Source organism: Sturnus vulgaris, chromosome 2, assembly GCF_052056855.1.
Source record: "Sturnus vulgaris isolate bStuVul1 chromosome 2, bStuVul1.hap1, whole genome shotgun sequence".
NCBI lineage: Eukaryota > Metazoa > Chordata > Aves > Passeriformes > Sturnidae > Sturnus > Sturnus vulgaris.
In genome coordinates, this window is record NC_142244.1 from 95028821 (window position 1) to 95048874 (window position 20054).

Sequence of the window (20054 nt, forward strand, 5' to 3'; positions counted from 1 at the left end):
GGTAGTGGGACAGATGCATATCACTGCAGGCTGGATACCACAAGAGATTTTTCCTGTAAAACCAGTGTACCTGAGACCTCTGGGCATGTAGCATCAGACTATATAGCTTACAAAATCCTTCAAAGCTGAGGAACAAGTGGATTACTGATTTTGATACAGGTTTCTGAGCTAGATGTACTTGAAAATGCGTGCTGAATTTATAGGAGTAATAAATTCTAGCAGAACTTGAAACAGTAGAAATTGGTTTTTTTTGTAAATGGGAAAGTAGATGGATGGACCATCTGTGGGTGCAAGCAGGGTAGTAGTTAATGTGATGTAAATCAACTAGCATACAATATAATAAAAAAAGAAGCTGGATTTTTTTTTTTTCTCTCTCTGCAAGTATGACTGCTGCATGAGATTCCTCATTCACTGTCTCTACAGATTCCTTTCTCTGAGACTGAGCAAGCAGTGAGCAGAGCTATTCTGTGGCACTGTTGCTTCTCTTACGGAAAAACAGAAGGAAAAACCTGAAAGTGCTACAAATGACACATTTTTACTGTCACTATTTCATCCAGACTTGTGAAATTGGTTTAAAATTCCTTAAGCTCTCTTACTTGGTTAATAATGTGTTTTCCAGCACACTAACATTTGTTGTGTTTAAACCTTTGCCAGGACGGGAGCAGTTCCATGGCCTGGGGTCCATGTACTGCCGAGGAGCAGCGGCTGTGATCCTCACGTACGACGTGAACAGCCTCCAAAGCCTGACAGAGCTGGAAGAGAGATTCTTGGCACTGACAGACAGTGCAAGTGCTGACTGCATTTTTGCTATTGTTGGAAATAAAGTTGACCTCAGTGATGACTGTACTTTACCACCGGATGAAAATAGACCCGAGAAGCCTGGTGCCAGCTGTGGCTCAAAGGTGCAAAAACAAGTCCGTGCAGAGGATGCAATTGCACTCTATAAAAAGATACTGAAATACAAAATGCTAGATGAGAAGGATGTTCCAGCAGCTGAGAAAATGTGTTTTGAGACCAGTGCAAAGACAGGATACAAGGTGGACTACCTCTTTGAAACTGTGTTTGACATGGTAGTCCCAATAATTGTACGGCAGAAGGCCGAGGGGCCACCGCAGACCGTAGACATCACGGACTACAAACCAGCCAAAAGGACAAAATCAGGTTGTTGTGCCTGAACCATCTGTGTGACATAGAAAAGGGGAGGGATTTTTCACCCCAGCAAAAGGAGGAATAAGAACTGCTTGCAATTGACTGGAAAGGAAAAATCAAGGAATAAATAGACTAAAATGGTGTATGTGAAAAACAACAACAACAAACAAAAAAAAACCCCACACCCCAAATAAATTTTCTGACCATTCAAGGCTTCTGGGAAGCTCTGTGCATAAAAAAACTGGGAAAATGAGTGAAATTGTGGAGTAAGACTTGCCAGTTTCCATGGGCTCTGAAGACAAATGGTGTGTTATTACAATGGGTAGCGACAATCATTTGGACAGATTTGAAAGATTCTGAATTTTAGTGACTTGCCATTTCTTGTTGCATGTAAATGATCTGTTTGTGTACTCTTGAAAACTTTCATATGATCTTCTTTTCCCTTATGATTCTACCTTTGGAATATTGAACACACGGTACTTTTTTATTCTTAAGGAAAAAAAGAAAATCCAGGTATATTTATATTTGTAGCTAATAAATCAATTACAATATTTTTATGTCAGACATGACAGTGTACAATTCAGAAGCTGAACTATTAAAATCACTGTGGATGTGTGCTGTTCATTTGGAGACTTTATTAATGAGAATTTTTCTTCATTAGTGGGCTTTCATGTATTAACAAGCAGTATCCCAGCTCTTGCTGTTCTAATTGTAAGATGCAGGAGGAAGTCTTTTTCTTTCCTTCCGTTTTTCTCTTGTAATTCTTTTTAATATAGGTGGGTTTGGGGGAAGAAATCAATCTTATTTTGTCTGTATTTTTGTAAAAACCTCTTTTTGATGCCTTTCGGGTTATCATTGTGTTCAGTACCTGTATGCTGTCTCTTTTCCCACTCCTTACTTGTTCTCAGGCAGAGCTGCAGCTTTGATTTTTATCAGCTATGCATGACATTACTACCTGGAGTAGTAATTACCTCTACCTGGAGGGAAGTGAAGACTGGTGTTTTCTGATGTGAAACAGGCTAATGCAGGAGGAGGGGAAGAAAGTGCCTTTTGTGGAGTAAAGGGCCCATGAAGGAGCAGTAATGAGGTACATGGTTTCTCTCCTGACTGCAGTAAAAAGGAGTGGCTAACACTTAATACAGCTCCTAGAGTTTCCCAACCCTCTCAGCTACAAAGAATGTGTGTAGTGACCCAGGAACTCACACTGAACTGAGGCAGAGTGAAGAACTTCTAGTTTTTAAACACTCCCACCCCTGAAATCCCCCCATTCCTCCCAAAACCAGCCAACCACTCAACCCCAAAGAGGCAGCTTGCATATTTTCAGTTTTGCTAGCTCTTATGTGGGGAATCCATCTTCCTTTGGATGCCTCTCGTACAGTTTTCTAAAACGAAGGGTTGATGGTTCTTATGGCTTTGTCATTGCCTCTCTCTCCCCCAAATCACAGTTGTTTTGTACATAGGGAGAAAATTCCTAAATAAACAATAAATTATTACTAAATACATTTAAGGGTTTTTTTTTGTTTTTGTTTTTTTTTTTTTTTTGGAACTACATCCTCTTGAGCAAATTGCTGCAGAGTAGTAGCTTTATTTTCTGCTTTCAAGTTAATTCATAGTACACATGTAGTGGGGAAGAATGACTTGAGAGAGAAATCACTGAGCATTAAATAATATAATCATAGGTTTGGGTTGGAAGGGACCTTTAAATGTCATCTAGTCCACTCCTCCATGCATTGAGTAGGTAGGTCTTCAACATAATCAGGCTGCTTGAAGCTCTGTCCAATTGGAACTTGAATATTTCCAGGGATGGGGCATCTGCCACCTCTCTGTATCCTGTTGCAGTGTTTTACCACTCTTATTGTCAAAATGTCTTCCTTATATCTAGTCTGCACCTGCCGTTTCATGGTTTAAAATCATTACCCCTTTTCCTATTGCTACAGGCCCTACTAAGGGGTGTAATCTGTTGGGTTTGTTAGTGGCTTGCTGACACCTACCACTCTGTCAGAGACTAAACAACACCTGAGCTGTGGTATTTTAAAATGCGTATAATTAGAAACCTTCTAGCTATTAACAAAATTCCTGGGTCAGTATGTAATCTTCCTTCAGGACTGGGAAGAGACAAACAGGCTACACCCTCAGTTTTGTTTGTGACCAAAGGGTTCTGCTGACACCTCTGTGAGAGGTCCAGCACTGACTTTCCTGCATCTGTTGATGACTGAACCTGCAACATGCACTGATTGCAAAGCCCGGCATTTTGAGAGATGCTTGGGAGATGTACATCTAGAAGGTACAGAATAGGAAAAATATTTGTAAATTTAACATCCCACGTTTCCTGAGGGATAAATACTTGCAATTCATTTGCACTAGCATTTGACTCATATGAGATCTTAAGTAATTCTTAGTCTTTCCAAAAGCTCCAACTTGGATGTTTTCACCATGACACAGGAACCAGTCTTGAGTGCTGCACTTTTGCCCTTTAAGGCTGCACTTGTCTGGTATGATGTTTGTGGCTTTTTAGTGCTGCTGGCTATTGTTCTTTGAGAAATTTCTGGGTTATGATGGGTTGACACTGTACCAGCCTGTGTGAGATCATGTGGTTACACGACAAGATTGGGAAGTTGTGTAATACATGGGAGCTATTGAGAGGTCAGTTGTCTGGAGCTGGGCATGTTTTGGTGATGCTGCTGAAGTCAAGGGAAATCCTCCTGCCAAGACTGGTGAAGGTGGGTGAAAGCATGCACAAAGGACTCTGCCTGCCCTGCCAGGGACGGGGAACTCATCTGACAAGCATTTATTCCCCCTGCCTCACTCCCTGTTATGTCTGGATTATGTGAAGTGATTTTATAGTGAAATAAAAGAGGTGCTATTTTTGGCCATGCTGGGTGAATGTGGGCTACAGGCCAGCCAGTGCTTGAGGTGATGGCTGAGCCAGGCTGGCCCATGGAGGAGGATCCTTCCTGCTTTCTGCCCCTCACAGGCACTCATGGTGCAAGACAGAGGTTGCCATAGGCCCTTGACAGCCCCAGCAAGGCTTCAAGTCTTGTGGGGGCCATAAAAGGGGGCAGAACCTCATCTGCCAGTGCCCATAGGGCTGGAAAAGCTGCTGAGCCTCTTAGTTATATGCTTGCCCACATCGTGGTGGGAAGCACTCCTGCCTGTTTCTGCTGCTCTGTTTGTGAGTCATGGGGTGCAGTGATGTTGCTTCTTTCCCTTGTTCAGTAGGGTTTAGCTGCTGTGTGCTGGACAGCTGCAGGGCCATGTCCCTGTCCCCTGCAGTGGGTGGGGATGTCTGGGGATGCCACTGGTCCCCATGTGCTTACAGGGGCAGCTGCTGCCTGCACTTGGACACTCTTGGCACATTGGCAGTAACCCCTCAGCCTCTCCTCTGACAACAATCTCACACCTCCTGTGCCAAGGCCGTGTTTACTGCTTGCTGTTTGCTAATTTTCTATTTCAGGCAGCCATGGACAAGCAGAGTCATGTTGGGTGTGAACAGACTCTGCTCATTTGGTCAGTACACTCTGAGGGAATAATTGGGGTCAACTCACCTCACTGTGTTAACTTCACTATATCTGTATTGATACATTGATGCACTATCAACTTTAGAAGGGGAATACAATCTCATTTATCTTCTCCAGACTCAGTAGCATCACGTGTTCAAACAGGAAAGTGTAGGAAGTATACACCGTGCTTTGAAACAAAAGATTTGGTCAAACCAAGACAAAATATTTGTGATTTTTTTTTCACATCCTAGGCTGGAGCATTCTAGTTGAATAAAAGGATTGTTTTGTTTTGTTGTAGCTGAGTTTTTCCTGTATAAAGAGATTTTAGCTTCTTGAAAGGGGTTCTACAACCATGACTATGGAATGGTTTGGGTTGGAAGGGATCTTCAAGAATCATCTAGTTCCAACCCTCTGGCCAGGGGCAGGGACATCTGCCAGCCACTCAACTAAGGTTGCACAAAGCCCTATCCACCTATCCAGCCTGGCCTTGAATACTTTTGGGGATGGGAAACAGCCACAGCTTCTCTGTGCAACCTGCTCCAGTGTCTCACCACTCTCACAGTAAAAATTGTCCTCCTTCTGTCCAGTCTAAACCAAGCACCTTTCAGTTTAAACCTGCTGTCCCTTACCCTGTCACTACAGGTCTTGTTGAGTCTCCTTTAGGTACTTTGAGGCTGCTATAAGATCTCCCCAGAGTCCTCTTTTTCAGGTGAACAACTCCAACTGTTCGCCTGTCTTCACAGAAGAGGCAGTTTGACAAGTCAGTCTCCTTCCATGCAGGGCTGTGGATTAGCTCACCAGGTGAAATCCTGTGTCTGCTGTGAGTGTTCCACGTGTTTGTGTGCAGGGCTCCCTCCCCTTCGCAGAGAAGATGTGATTGCACAGGCTTTGGAGAAACACAGCTGTGGGTACACAGACCTGAAGCACATGACGAGCACAAAGTGCAGGAGCTCAAGCCTGCTTAGCACCCTGTGGTTGGTTTTTCCCTGCACTATGCTGATGTGTTCCACTTAATGCTGTGCTGGGACCACTCTGAACAAACTTGTCAAGATCAGCTTACTGAGTCAGAGAAAATGAAGAGGCGAAGCAACTGTTGGTGGAAGAACTTTGTGCTAAAGTTTTATGTGCAAAAGCAATGGGCTTTGTAGGAAGATTAAGCAATATATTAGCCATGAAAATCCAAATAGTTTGCTGCTGTTGTTGACATAATCAGTTTTTGCAGATTTGTTTAACCTTCATTTGAGTTCTCTTAAAACACTGAATGTGCTGCATTGCCAGAGCTGCATGCTGTACAATCCACAAGTGATAGTTGCATGATCATCCCACAAGCACTGCTGTGTAGCAGTATGTGGAAGGGGCAAGTTGTCTGTTCTTGGGTATTTGTTACTGCCACGTTTAAGAGAATTGGCAAATATAGAATAGATTTAGTTCATGTTGACCACAATGCTTTCAGTACTAAGAATTTCATTTAGCTGAAATAAGTAAATGTGGTAAGTTTGTTCAGGGGCTGCCTTTCAGAGCTAACACAGGGTCAGAGAGCTCATTTAAAACTCAGGTAATTTCTCTGTTTATGGCTATATCTAATTCTATGAGCAACTAATCTAAGTCAGACAGTGTGCTAGGCAAGTACCTGAAAGCAGCCTGCTAGAGAGATGGCATTTTTACAAGGGCATGTGCCAGGACAAGAGGGAATGGTTTCAAGTTGAGAATAGATTTAGATTAGATATTAAGAAAAAATTCTTTACTGTGAAGGTGGTGATGCACTGGAACATGTTGCCCAGAGAAGTTGTGGGTGTCCCATCCTTCAAAGTGTTTAAAGCCAGGTTGGATGTCACTCTGGTCTAGTGCAACCTGGTCTAGTGAAAGGCATCCCTGTCCATGGCAGAGGGCTTGAAACAGAATTATTTTTATGGTCCCTTCCAATTCAACCCATTCTATAATTCTAAACCTTTAACCTAATTTATATATATTTTTTGTGGACGTAACACTTGTCAAGTCTGGTAAATGTTGGTTTCCTGAACATTATTGAGCTCGAATAATGGTTGTTTTAATCTGCAACACAGTTTATTTGCTTTAATCATTCTAACAACAGATTAAATACTATTTTACTTGTTCAGCTTAAATAAGTGATTTTAGAGACAGCTCCCCTCTTACATCTTTTGAAGTGACATGAAATAAACATATGTTCTAGTTGAAGAGTTTGAGTTTCAGTGGGAGGAGTTTGCTGGGAATGCTTTTCTAATTCCTTAGTGCAAACAAAGTATTTCAACAGAGTAGTCCATATGCATTGTATGGAAAAACACAGGTTACAAAATAGAAACCACCAACAAATAGAGATGTAGAAAAAAAACAGGTTTTATTTATGATACAGTGAGGTTGGAATGTAATAATAGCCAAGAAGCACCTGAAGCAGGAGTGAGGTGACTTACTGAAAAATCAACTGTCGTTGCTATAAATGTTAATCAGATTATGTAAACATGAAATTTGTAGCTGATCCTTTTTTTCCCCTCCTCTCACAGTGTTGACAAACAACTTTGGGCTAAATTGCTTCTTTCTACAGAAGGAAAGAACTACCCATTCTGGCAATTATCAACCCTTTTCTAAAGGAAAAGATGGTGCCAAATAAATGCCTTACTTCCCTCCTCTTTGCTTTTGCAAGGATGACTGTGTGCAGGTTGGGATGGTGGCCATCCCATTGCCACTTGTCCCCAGCTGCCAGGACAGGACACATTCAGAGAGCCAGCTGGCAGGGCTGCAGGTTCTATGTTTGAGGGTGATGTGGCATTGAGCCCTCCTGCAAACCCTACCCTGTGTGCTGCTCCAACATGATGTGGCTAAAGCCTGTTTGTGATGAGTGGCTTAATTTCAGAGGGGAAAAGTTGCAATGAAAAACTAATTGCTGCTCTGTGTGGGTGGTGTGACACAGATGAAATCTCCACAGCACAGTGGAGTGAGGGATCCTTTGGCTTGGGATATGCCTAGGAAAAACATCATCAAGCTTATAAAATAAAATGCTAATCTTCATCATGTAGACTTATAACCAAATTGCAAAAGTTACATTTTGTGGTTACTGTTTTGGGGAGCCTATGGACTTCGTTATTGGCAATGGTTAAGTGCTAAAGAAGGGTGAGGCTTGCAAAATAAAGAAAAAAAAAAAAAAAAAAAAAAAGGACTGTATCGGGTGTGTTTGAAATGGCCAAGCACAAAATACTAAAATGTGAGTTAGGTTTCAGTGCTGGACATCAGCATTTTGGACCACAGTATATTTTCAGTATTTTGCAACACTTTAGGACTTAGCTCATCCTGTATTAATTTATGGAACTGCAGCTGTTAGTGTTTACTGTTGTGACAAATACAGTAAATAGAAAGATACATATATTCTCTTCAGGTAAATGTGGTGGGTATCTGACCAAGGAAGCCTTTTATTACTGAAGTTTTTTTGGTGTTTCAAAGCTGTGAGTATTTCTATCATTTGGCAAATGATGTAATATTAGACTAGCAAAAAATGTGTATATATACTGCATAGTGGGAGAACACAGTACTACATTTGTTAGACTTAATTTGTGTTATACTTAACTTGCTTTTACAGACGTTTAAAAATTAATTTCCATTCAGCTTTTGAGGTAATAAGTTAAAAAAAGCACCAACATGATTTATTCAATTGTCTAACCACCACAGAAGCTCCTCTGTGTAAGAAATACATGATAAGGTGGTTCCTTATGCTGTGAGAGACTTCTATAAGTTTTTCATGCAGACTTGACATCTGCTGATATGGCTTCGGATGAGTCCTGCCTTGAGTGTGTCTCCCGAGGGCTTGCTCTGGAAGGGCTGGTCGATGGTGGTGAGCCAGAAGCTGTATTTGTTTGCAAAGTAGTGACAGGTTCCACGTGCACCATTGCATTCGATGAAAGGAGTGGCCCTGAAATCTTCCAGGCAGCTCCCAGGAGAAACCAGCGACTGTCCTCCACCTTCATCACCAGCAGCAGTGTGCTAAGGGAGACAAGGAGGGCAGAGTTCAGAGTGCAGCCTCAGGCAATGCTGTCATACACGTGTGAAAAGAGAAAAGCCACTAGAATTGCTACTAATTCTTATCTCCAGAGCAGAAAGTTGGCCAGTCCTGCAGCTGTGTAAGGGTTTGGCTATGCTATAACTATATAAAGCAGCTAGCCCTTATGCTGATGCCTCTTTGAAATCTTCTAACAAATATCTTTTCTATAGTTAAGATTTTCACTGTTGGAAGTCTTAGAATTGGTGAATCATGTAGGTGGAAATGGCCCACTGGAGGTCACTTCCCCCAGTTCCCTGCTCAAAGCAGGGCCAACACCAAAGTTGCCCTCAATTGCTCAAAGGCACTGTGGAGTTGTTGATGCCTCCAAGGATGGACTTCCCATAACTTGTCTGGGCATCTTGCTCCTCTGTTTTATTACCCTCACTAAGAGCAACTTTCCAGCATATATTTAATTTGAATTTCCCAAATTATAAAGTCTGTCTTACTCTGCATTGCATGTGAGGAGCATTGTGGAAACAATTAGCTTCTATGCAATAACTAGTTCCCTGTATGACATGTTTTTTTGACAGTGAATTACACCAGAATCATGCATCTTTACATCTCTCAACTGTTGCCTTTGATAGGTTCTGTGATAATGAACTGAATGTTACTTTTCTTCTGTCAAAGTCATTGCTAACAAAATGGCCATTTTCTCTGTCCCTTTAAGAGCTGTACAGCTGTATTTTTAAGTTATACTGTAGAATTTTTGTTAGGAGCTGAAAGAATCTGCAATATAAAAGAAAGCAGCTGGAAAAATAAAGTTTTTAAACAGTTTTGTAAATGTAGGGAATATAAGAGGCAGCATAAATTATTACAACTTTGAGGCCTCTGCAGTTGGAGCTGGAAAGCAGATAATAAAAACTGCTGATGCTATTTGAGCCCTGGCGTGGGAGCAGCCCTGCTTGGCAACCTCAGGATGAGCACTGGTATTCCATGCTTGGTCTGTAAGCTCCAATTCTATGCCTATAACATCTCTTCTGGTATTGACCATGGCTTTTTATCTTCCTGCAGTGTTTACTCATATAGGATGTATGATAGTGGAGTGCCCTCACTACATGAAATCTTAGTGACTTCTCTGGCGGTTTGGGCAGGGTCTGTGCTGACTGAGGACTGTGCCTTACTCAGGGGAAGGAGGTGACAAATTTCACCCGAGCAATTAAAACGGCATGTACTCTGAGAAAACCACAAGTATGCTCGACTTCTTCCACAGCTGCCTGAGAAGCAAAAATGCATACATCAAACAATTCATTTGCTCCACAAGCTAGCTGGGAAAATGGGAATTCTTCTCACAGCATGTACCACAGCGCTGACAGACTGTCCTGGCAAAAAGTTCTTGCTAAGGTGACAACTTTACTCTTAACAATGCTCAGTGTTTACATGGGGCTTTGCAAATATTTAACTAATTCTTGGCATTCTTGTGAAGTAACTATGAGATTGGTATCAGAGCTTTTTATAGAAGCAAAAGAAAGGTCAAACATAGGGATGGTAAAAATTTTGACCCATTCTCTCAAAATGTGGGGATTTTTTTCCTGTACCTAATTTCAGATTTGCCTGTATCTTATTTTCTGAAAAATTTAAGTTTTTGGCATTTGATAGACAAATGGTTTGTGGGTAAGATTGACTATCGTTCTTTTATGAAGAACTCTTGTTTCTTTTCCAACACTGTTTACTTCAGGATTCAGCCCAGCCTTCAACAAGTTAACAACATGGGCATGCTGCTGTAGGTTTTGACTCTCATGTTCTTCAAGCAAGTCAGAAAAATAAGCATCTGTCAGACCATGCACTGACATTTTAGCTGCTCTTTACCACACTAAGCCCTCTGATACTCATATGATCCCTCTGTACAGTCTTGCAAAAAAAGGTCAGGCCCTTGAGTAGTCTTCTGCTGCACTCAGCACTAAGTTTTTCTGTAACATCCCACTTCCTAATTATGAGATCACAAGATTGAAGAGCTCCTGTAAACCATGGGATGTATAGCTCAGCTCTTATTGCCATCAGAAATACAACACTGAAACTTATTTTTTAAAACAAGCAGAGGCCATCTCTCTTTCCAGACTAAGTGAAAGACTTTGGTTTCAAAATCTTCAACCAAAACACCAATGATTTTTATATTGCAAAAAGAAGGGGAAAAGCATGTTGTTGCTTTTCCTTTTTACTCCCCTAGATCAGCTTCTTAGTAGTGATACATGTAAATAACTCCAAATCTTTAGCTGTGAAATGCTATGTATGCTCCTGTTGCACCTCAGTGTAATTTTACTTGTTAAGTCACATTTGTTAAACTGTCCTTCTGTTCTGAAGTGCTATTTTGTACATAAAGTAAGGTCTCCAGATGCTACTCTGACGAGACAATTTTCTCTGAAATTCACAGAAATTTTCATCTTCCTCTTCTGCTTCCTAGAAATTACTTTTGTAGTTCCCTAGTTCCCCAGTATGATGCATGGTTTTGATCTTGCTGGCTCTGAAGCGGAGCAGCCTTACTAGTACCAAACACTCAAATTTAAAACCCACTGCTGCACAAAATGTGACACTGGAGACCAAATACCATAAGGAAGGAATATCCAATCCACAGACTGCGCCAGCCTTCAGGGCAGTGAGGAATAGAAGCTTCTTGGCTGTGGACAGCAATTGCCACAGCTGGGGCCTCACAAACGGAGCAGCGACTGATATATGGCTTAATGTCTTCTTCTGCCACGGGCATCATTGGAAGAGGTGCTGTAGTTGAGAGCCAGTAGGATTTATCATTTCGACTTGCATAGTAACAAATATCCCCAGGGTTACAGTAGAGGAATGGCATGGTGCTAAAACGAGACAGACATGAGCCAGCCAGCCCTGTTAAAAAAGAAGAAGAATAAAGCCATCATTCTCACAGAATACAATGCACACTTTCAGTCTCCTGTTCTTTCCCAAGTACCTGTCAGGAAAGCTCTGTGGTCCAGAATATTTTGCTGGCTCTACAGGTTCCCTCAAACAACACCAGTGACTTTCAGGAGCTCTCTCAGGGGCACTCCATGAAGACACGTAGTTTTTATATTCTCATTTTGGTGCTTCCTAAGTCTGTTTGCTGTAGTCTCAGCTATTGGAATAGAGCCTGCTGCCAGCATGATTTGTACATACCTAGATCCTGGTTGTGTGCTTTCTCTTGTCCTTCAAAATACAGTAGGCTGTATCCACTCCAGAGTTTGTTCATGCCAACTGGGCACATTGGCTCTTGGTCGGACTGGCTGTGCTTCACCAGCAGGTAGCCCATGCTCACACTGCGACCCGGCATGCCTGGTGGCCCAGGGCTACCAGGGCGGCCTGGCTGACCTTAGAAGAGGGCAGAAAAGAAAGAATCCAACTTGAGTTTGTGCTCCCACAAATGATGCTAGGTGATAATCCAGCTAAGCTGGTGATGAACAGCTTATTGACATGATGCCTTTTCATTATGGTAAATTATTTTTAAAAGAGCTGCAGTTCTAGGATTACAACAGTTGCTTTTGACATAGATTGGTGCTGGATCAGGCTCCTCAGTTTCTAAGATAATGTATTTTACACTAGAACTAGGGAAAGTTACAAATAAAGTTCTGATGAATTTGAACATACTTTGTACAACACAGATGAACAGATTTTTCCTTTAAAATATTTTCTTAGTCCAAGATTAACCAATGGTTGTTGAACTTCTTGCATTTGATTCATACACTTGAAACTATGCTCTGCAAATACCTTTTTCTCTGTGTGCTTAGCTAACTAAGATAATAATAGTTCTGCTCTTTGATTTGATAAGGACATTTGATAAGGTATTTCTTTTACAAATACACTCCCTTTAACTTCATCTATCCAAGTATCACCGACCCAGCCATTCATCTCCATGAATGTAACTGTTAGTTAAACACAAGGCTGAAAAATACTTAAAGAGAATAAATATACTCAGAGCAAAACAAGCTCATGAGTGGACTGACAGCTATCAAAATTTATTCTGAATATATTGCTCTAAGGCAACTGTTAATATTTAATTACTTGTCCCTTGTGAAGCATCTATGAAGATAGAAATTCTCCTCCCCTCACCTCCCTTCCCCTCCCCTACTTCACCTTCCTCTTGCTCCCTGCCCTCTCCTCTCATTTCCTCCCACTGAAGTAGTAACTACAGAGCAATTAAGTGCAGAGAAAAGGGAAGGAGGAAAAAAGTGCTGTGTCATATCTCTTACCTTCAAATCCCACCGGACCCTGAAATCCCATTCCTCCTTGTTCCCCTCTGGAGCCAGGAGGAGCTGGAATGCCACCCCTGCCCTGGAGTCCTGGCTCTCCAGGTGAGCCCCTGAAACCTTACATAACAATGGTTGTAAGCACAGTGACAGCAGACATAACAACAAGCCCATCCCACTTTGTTAACATGTCTTCTACTTGTGTATGTTTGGTGCTGCCTGCTGGGTTTACTGATCTGCACTGAAGGCAAGATCCTATGGTACTTGCTCAGGCAAAAAGCACCAAGTTCATTGGAAAAGGTTGCCAGGATCAAGACTATGAGTCCCACAACCCTAATCCTTCACTCTTGACACTACTTATCTCTGATGAGGGTCATGGCAAAAGGTGCAGTGCATCAGCTCTACATATCATTAATGCTACATTATTCCCCAAGCTGACAGCATTCCCCCAAGAATGTACACTTTTCCACCAAAGACATTCAGTCTTGATTTGTGTGAGATCCATATCTGATGTTGCTTTGACTATGTGAGTGTTACCGTGTAGATTTGGCTCTGTGAGTGTTGCCAAAGTTATTTCCTGTTTTGCCTATGTTCTGAATGCTAGGAGAAGGAAGAAAGCTGAAGCCTCAGATTTGGAAGACTAAAAATTGAACTCTCTTTTCTGGATTACAGACTTTTAAGTAGAAGAGCATCAAGTCAGTGCTCTGGTGGCCTCACTCTGCTAAAGGGAGCACCTTTCAGTCTGAATGTGTGATTCCTACCTGGATCTCCTGGTGGGCCCTGAGGTCCCAAATCTCCTGGGCTTCCCTGAGGTCCTATACTTCCACGGGGACCTGGTGAACCTTGCTCAGCAACCAGCCTTGGAGGAAGAGGGGGCAGCCCAGGAGAGCCTGGAGGTCCCTGGAAGCCTGTCATTGGAAGCAAGATGAGATAGTTTAATTAAAAAAACCCCAACCACTTTATATTTTTCCATAAGGTACTTTCATCCAGAGATATGTTGCCCTGACTTGGCTGCATATGTATGAGAGGTGTATGGTATGCAACTCACCAGCTTGGGTATAGCAGCTATATTATATTGGGGAAATATGTGTGGGTTTGATTAGACAATCTCCAAGTATGGGATCATCTCCAAGAGATTGGCTTCACTTGGACTGTACATAGGTAAGCAGGAGGGAATTAATGATGCTACTGCTCTCTCATTTATGACACAGGGAGCTGGGAAGTTCCCTCCAAATAGCTGCAGCTCTCTGAGGTGCAGCACCATCTTTTGGTGGGCTTCAAGAGACACAAATACATGATGGTATAGATGGAGTGATGGATTTTAAAGCTCTCTTTAAATATTTGGTATGTTTAATCTGGAGGATTAATTTGAACAAGAAATCCTTCCTTTTATTAACCCCCAAAAGTGGCTCTGATTTTGGAGTTGGCACCTCATAGAAGCCAAATTCATAAAGGCAAAAATTGACTATTCATGTTAATTTCAGGCATCTGCCCTCTGGAATTTTCCTTGATTAAGAGTCATGCAGGATGGAGGGTTCTGGAGGTCACCAAGCCCAACCTCCTGCTCAAAGCAGGGCCTGTTAGATCAGGTCAGTGGAGCTGCAGAATGAGTGGTTTCAAAAGGAGCCACCCATCTAACTGTATGCACTTACCAGTCATTCCTCTGTCTCCCTTGGGTCCAATAGGTCCCAGATCACCTGGAAATCCTACTGTACCCATGAAGCCAATGACACCTTGTTCACCCCTAGGACCTTTAATGCAAAATGACAAGTAACATTATTGCATTTCAGTACAAATCAAGTGAGTGCAAAAGACATAGTGTTAAAGCTGCTGTAGCATAGAAAGCTCCCCTGCTTCCTGCCACGATCAGCATTTCCCTTCCTTACCTTTTGGTCCAGGGAATCCAGGCAGGCCAGGTCTTCCTGCTGATCCAGGATCACCTCTACTTCCTTTTGGGCCAATTTCTCCAGTCCTACCTGTTTGTCCACTTTCTCCTTTGCTTCCAGGTGGAGCAGGTATTCCAGGCTGCCCTTGTGGTCCTGGATAGCCTGTTTAGAGGACATAGAGATTATAATCTGTTTATACTTAACACCTGGGCACAGAGGAAAGTAACAGAACTATCTCACTGTATCCCATCAGGTTCTATTTCCTTAATTTAAGCAGGGGACAGACTTATTCAGCAGTGCTGCTCCTGCTCTCAGGCTGGCAGCAGTGGCAGAGGAATTAGAGTATGAAGCTCCCAAAATCCAGTGTTCTCTCCAGCAAGATTTCAGCAGAAATAGGGTGCCTGCTGAGATACAGCCTTTAATGAACTATTCTTTAACGAGCAAATGCCCCACTTCACTAGCTGCCTCCTTGCTTCATCCTAAATTATCCAAGTAGCTAGAGAGAAATCAGAGAGCAGCAAGTATCTGACTCAGAGCCAAGGACTTACTGTTCTGTGTATCTTAGTGCTTCAGTTGAACATCTGGAACCAAATAAGTACCTCATGCTGTCTTGGGAATTATGGGAACAGCTTCTTTTTCTAGAATTCCATATTGCCTGAAGCTAAACCTGGCAGGTTTCTCTTCAGTTACCTCTGCTGCTTACAAGATATTTGGACCTTTTTTTTTTCTGAGGAGTGACTTAGTAAAAAGGGTTTTGAGTGAGGCATCTCTTGTGCTGCCTTTTGAAGCTGGATCACATGAGGATATGATTGTAAGATGTATGTGGCAAAGTAAGAGTGAGCCACACTTGTCTCACCATTTTGGCTAGGATATGGTGTTCCTGTTTCCACTCTCCTGACTGCTTGGAGAATTGGAATCAGTATGCAGAGTCAGGCCAACTAACAGTAATTTTCAACTTGGAAGCCTAGGTATTTTGTTGGTTTTCAGCTGGTTTGTCTGTTCTAAGTTTTTGCTGAGTTTACATAAAAATTTCCATCCATCATATAAAGATGTTAGTGGAACAACTTCTGCTACAAGCTCTTCACAGTGGCACCACAGTTTGAAATGATTGTGCAGTCCAATAAGCAACAGGAATTTTTAAGAAGGGAGAGCTAATACTTTCCAGTGTAATTAAGCTTGCATGGTCATTTCACTTAGGAGAATTTTGTAAATGACTAAGACAGTATTTAATAGACTTGCAAGTCTTCCACAGACCTCAGATTTTGGAGCAGTAGATTAGCATAATGCTTCTGAAAGTTGTCAAGAGAATTCTGCATTATTTAATCTGTTATTTGCATGAAGATCAAACCCTTCCATTAGGACAAGCTGGAGGAATTGCCTTTTGCTTTCAAGAAGTGTGTATCTATTATCTGATGTACCATGAGTTCTGTCCAACAATTTTAGCGTTGTGTTTAATAGGGCTACTTTACTGAAACAGGACAGAAAGAACAATGACTTCTGTTGCATGAATTACCTGGCACTCCATCTAGACCTCGGGAGCCTTTATCACCAGGATATCCTGATATATTTGAAATCCCAGGAGGCCCTGGAAATCCTTCCTGCCCAGGAATACCAAAGGGTCCTGGGACACCTGTAAGGAAGAGAAGAAATAATTAATACCGCAAGGAAAATGCACAATTGCAACTAAAAGGACTCAGACTAAGGAGTGGGATTTTCAAAATAGAAAACACCTGCAGTTCCCACTGATTTTGGGTTTTTTTTTTCAGCTGATACTGTGGAAGTTTTTTTTTTAAGAATAAAATACTAGTTCTCTGCCAAAGCTCTCTGGGTAGCTAATTACATCCCACTGTGTGGAATACAAATAATCTTGTGTATGCCAGGTAAAACATCATTTCAAGATAGGAAGTACTCAAAATACCCTAGGTATACTGAAGGAAGCAGGAAAGCAGCTTTGTTCTTCTGTGCCTGCAGGGTGAAGGCTGATGCTTAGCATTATTTGGGGTCAGTTAAAACCAAAAATTCAAATCCAAAAAGTTCTCTAGAGATGAAAAATTGTTAAGTGGTCAGAAATCTGCCCTACCAATAAAAGATTATTCTTTTAAGTATATTGAAGTTGTGAGGAAGTTGACCTTTTGTTTGTAATTGTGACAAATAAACGTGAATGAGGTGAGCTGTTTTTTGAATGCTTTATAATAAATCCCTGAATGGTGCTTGAGATGGCACAGCAATAAAGTATAACACAAAAGAATATGAATGAGCCATTGAACCAAGCAGGCAAAGGCAGTAAGGTTTTACATTTCTGTCAGTCCTTAATCCTTTCAGAGCCAAAACACTGGAAAAACTTAAAAAACTAACTCACAAAAAATGTAATTAGTTTATTTGTTCATAACATCAGTCTGGTGGCTTCTTGATGGAGCAAAACCAGGTGGTGACCCATTCTGAGATGAGCACAGCCTGTTACAGCACAGAGGGTTGGAGCTTACTCTGTACAAGGGATAGATGGCACCAGAAAGCCATCTGTGTATGGGAACAGAGCCCCCGAGGTGCCAGCAGGACTATCACACATTGAGAGACACTGAGACTTTCAGGAGAAAGGTTTGCAACAAAAAGAGAGAGGGGTAACGTGTTTGTGTAACCGGAATTGCATTAAAAATATTTGGGGAGCTGATGGCTGAGAGCAGCCTCTGGCATTTGCAGCTTGCTGAGCCCAGTGGGTGCTACAAGATGGGGAAGGATCCAGGCTGTCCAGCACTGGGGAATACAGACTGCTCTTTCTGAGCAAGGTCAGCGAGTTTCTGGCTGAGCTGCAGCACAAACTCCAAACAGGGACCTTCCCAACTTCAGGAGCTCACTGATTCAGCTGTCTACACCATAGTGTGTTTTGTGACACCTCTAACACCCACAGATGAAACAAATAACAGGTGGATCCCATTCTCTGGAACACAGACCTGGAACACCTCTGTCTCCCTTCTGGCCCGGAGGTCCTCGGCTGCCTTCCACTCTGCTTGGCTCTCCTGCTTCTCCTTTGTCACCCACTGCACCTGGGAAGCCGGCAGAGCCGTACCCATCCGGACCTGTTGAGGCGTTCAGAATAAAGAGGAAAGCTGAAATGTTTCTGCATATAACAATGCATGCTAAAGTACAGGTATGGAGCATGTGCATTTACAAAATACATGAGTCTGTAATCACTCATTGAAAAAAAGGCTCATGATGAGAAACAAGGCCTTGAGGTTTTAACTTTATCAGAGAAAAGAAGATAAGATTTGAAGCTGTGTTCTAATCCACCTGTGGGGTAGCACACAGTGCATGAAGTTGTTTGCCAGAGCCCACAATAATGAAGCACATTCCAAAGCTTTGGAAGACACAGTTAAAAAAGTTGCATTACCAAGATCTCACAGACCAAACTTGAAGCCAGCACAATGTTGTACCTGTGAACAGGCAGAGTAACAGCCTCACTTACCTGGTGATCCTGGTAAGCCCTTAGTGCCTGGTAAGCCATGCAGTCCACTGATTCCTCTTAAGCCAGGCTGGCCTGTTTTAAAATGACATTCATGATTATCATAATACTTTCTATTAGTCTGTTTATATTCCTGGGCAAAAAAAAAAATAAAAATCAAATGCTTGAATTTTAAATGCTATTCTATGTTAAAATATGTATTATATGCAAATGAATTAATTACCATAAGTTTATTATGAAATACACCACACTATGGTTTTGTGATTGGAAAATTTTGTTATTATCCAATAAGCTCATTACTCCAGAAATAGTTTTAAAAATATCTCTGATCCATCTGGTAGCATGCCATTAGTTCCAGTCTTGCTGCCATACTTTTTTTAATAACCATTTAGTTTCCCAAAATCCTCGAGCCAAGACAATTATGACATAATTGTAGACTCTAAATGTGGTTATAATAAAGCTATCTTTGGGAGGAATTCACTCCGTGTCATTTAAAAAACAGCAACAAAACCCTAAAAAAAATGTCTAATAGCTACTGTTACTATTGTTACAGATAAAATTTATTCCATCTATTTGTACCTGTCCAAGTGGTATGTTGTTAAAGCTAGACAATGGCTAGAGTTCTGAAGGACTATTCAGTCTTAGAAAAATAAGAGTCTGTCTGTCTCTCTTCACTGTCTAAAAAGACAGTATTCACAACTTTATTAGCTTAGCTTTGAGGCAGATTCAGATAGAAGAATCTTACTAAAAGCAGGATGATTTCTGGCTGAAAGGTAGAAAAAAATTCTGCTAACTTAATATATTAAGGAATTATGTGGCAACCATTGAGATTCTGTATCCTGTGACACACACAGCTTCATTTTAAACTATCACCTGCATTTTGATAGCACAGTTCTGTCTAAGCCATAAGTCATTTATTCTTGAAAACAAATATTGAATCAGTTAACAGTTTTTGGTGATGATGCAGGACAAATACACTGCTTGCTATCTAATGCCACATTATAATATTCTTATATTGCACATTACTACCCTTGTTGCATGTTTAGTAATTTTTTATTGTTTTTTTCTTCTTAGCTGTCATGAAAAATGAAAATGTTTCTTGAAAACTGCTTTTCTAGTTGAAGAGATCATCAACTGTCAAAATGAGCTGAAAAGACTCCAGAAGCCATTAATCAGCAGCCACGTGTGTCTTTGTTAATGCATCTAGACTTTGTGAGGAACAAATATTTTACTACAGGAAACTCTGACACTGTAAACTGCAAAAGCCCCCTTTCTTCTTCTTCACCCCAAAAATACATTTGCAAGTGCTCACACAGAAATGATTGAATAGTTGAAGCTGTATGAATACCTGCTTGTCCTGGTAAGCCAGGCCAGCCGGGAGTTCCCTTTTCCCCTGGAAATCCAGGTGTCCCAGGGCTTCCTTGCTGCCCTGGGGGGCCAACCAGTCCTGGCAAACCTGTGTGACAACAATGAATCATTGCTTATGAGCATCCTTAAAACCAACAGCCCAAACACAGACTTGTGCTACTTTCATTCTCCCAGGCAGCAAAATGAAGACTTTCCCTTCCTAATGTCATTGTATGACTGATCATCCAAGTGGAAGAAAACTAAAGAGAGCACAGGTAGAAGAGACAAAGTATAAATGAACAACTCATTACAAACTTCAGGTTTGTGACAATCTCAGAAAGACAGTGGGCTCCTATTAAAATGATAACTTGACTTCTATTGCCAGCTACAGTAAGTGATTTTATTGCTGTGCATGTCACTTTCCCTTTCTGCTGCACCTGTTTTGCCTTTCCCACTGAGAAGCTCATCAGACAAGAGCTGTTTCCC

General features: G+C 41.6%; 2 protein-coding genes across 2 annotated transcripts in view; one reads left to right on the forward strand and one right to left on the reverse strand.

Moving 5' to 3' along the window:
* RAB20 (RAB20, member RAS oncogene family) overlaps positions 1-7818 on the forward strand; it is a 32988-nt gene extending 25170 nt beyond the window's left edge. Inside the window, exon 2 of the mRNA XM_014883242.2 lies at positions 655-7818. Coding sequence (XP_014738728.2) covers positions 655-1175 — 521 coding nt within the window. The 3' untranslated portion in view covers positions 1176-7818. The remainder of the gene's footprint in view (positions 1-654) is intronic.
* Positions 6981-20054, reverse strand: part of COL4A2 (collagen type IV alpha 2 chain) — a 137842-nt gene continuing 124768 nt past the window's right edge. The window contains exons 34-44 of the mRNA XM_088159341.1: positions 19570-19677; positions 18225-18296; positions 17713-17838; positions 16278-16394; positions 14765-14926; positions 14531-14629; positions 13640-13786; positions 12882-12998; positions 11812-12003; positions 11240-11526; positions 6981-8639 (exon numbers count right to left, since the gene is read on the reverse strand). Coding sequence (XP_088015467.1) covers positions 8385-8639; positions 11240-11526; positions 11812-12003; positions 12882-12998; positions 13640-13786; positions 14531-14629; positions 14765-14926; positions 16278-16394; positions 17713-17838; positions 18225-18296; positions 19570-19677 — 1682 coding nt within the window. The 3' untranslated portion in view covers positions 6981-8384. The remainder of the gene's footprint in view (positions 8640-11239; positions 11527-11811; positions 12004-12881; positions 12999-13639; positions 13787-14530; positions 14630-14764; positions 14927-16277; positions 16395-17712; positions 17839-18224; positions 18297-19569; positions 19678-20054) is intronic.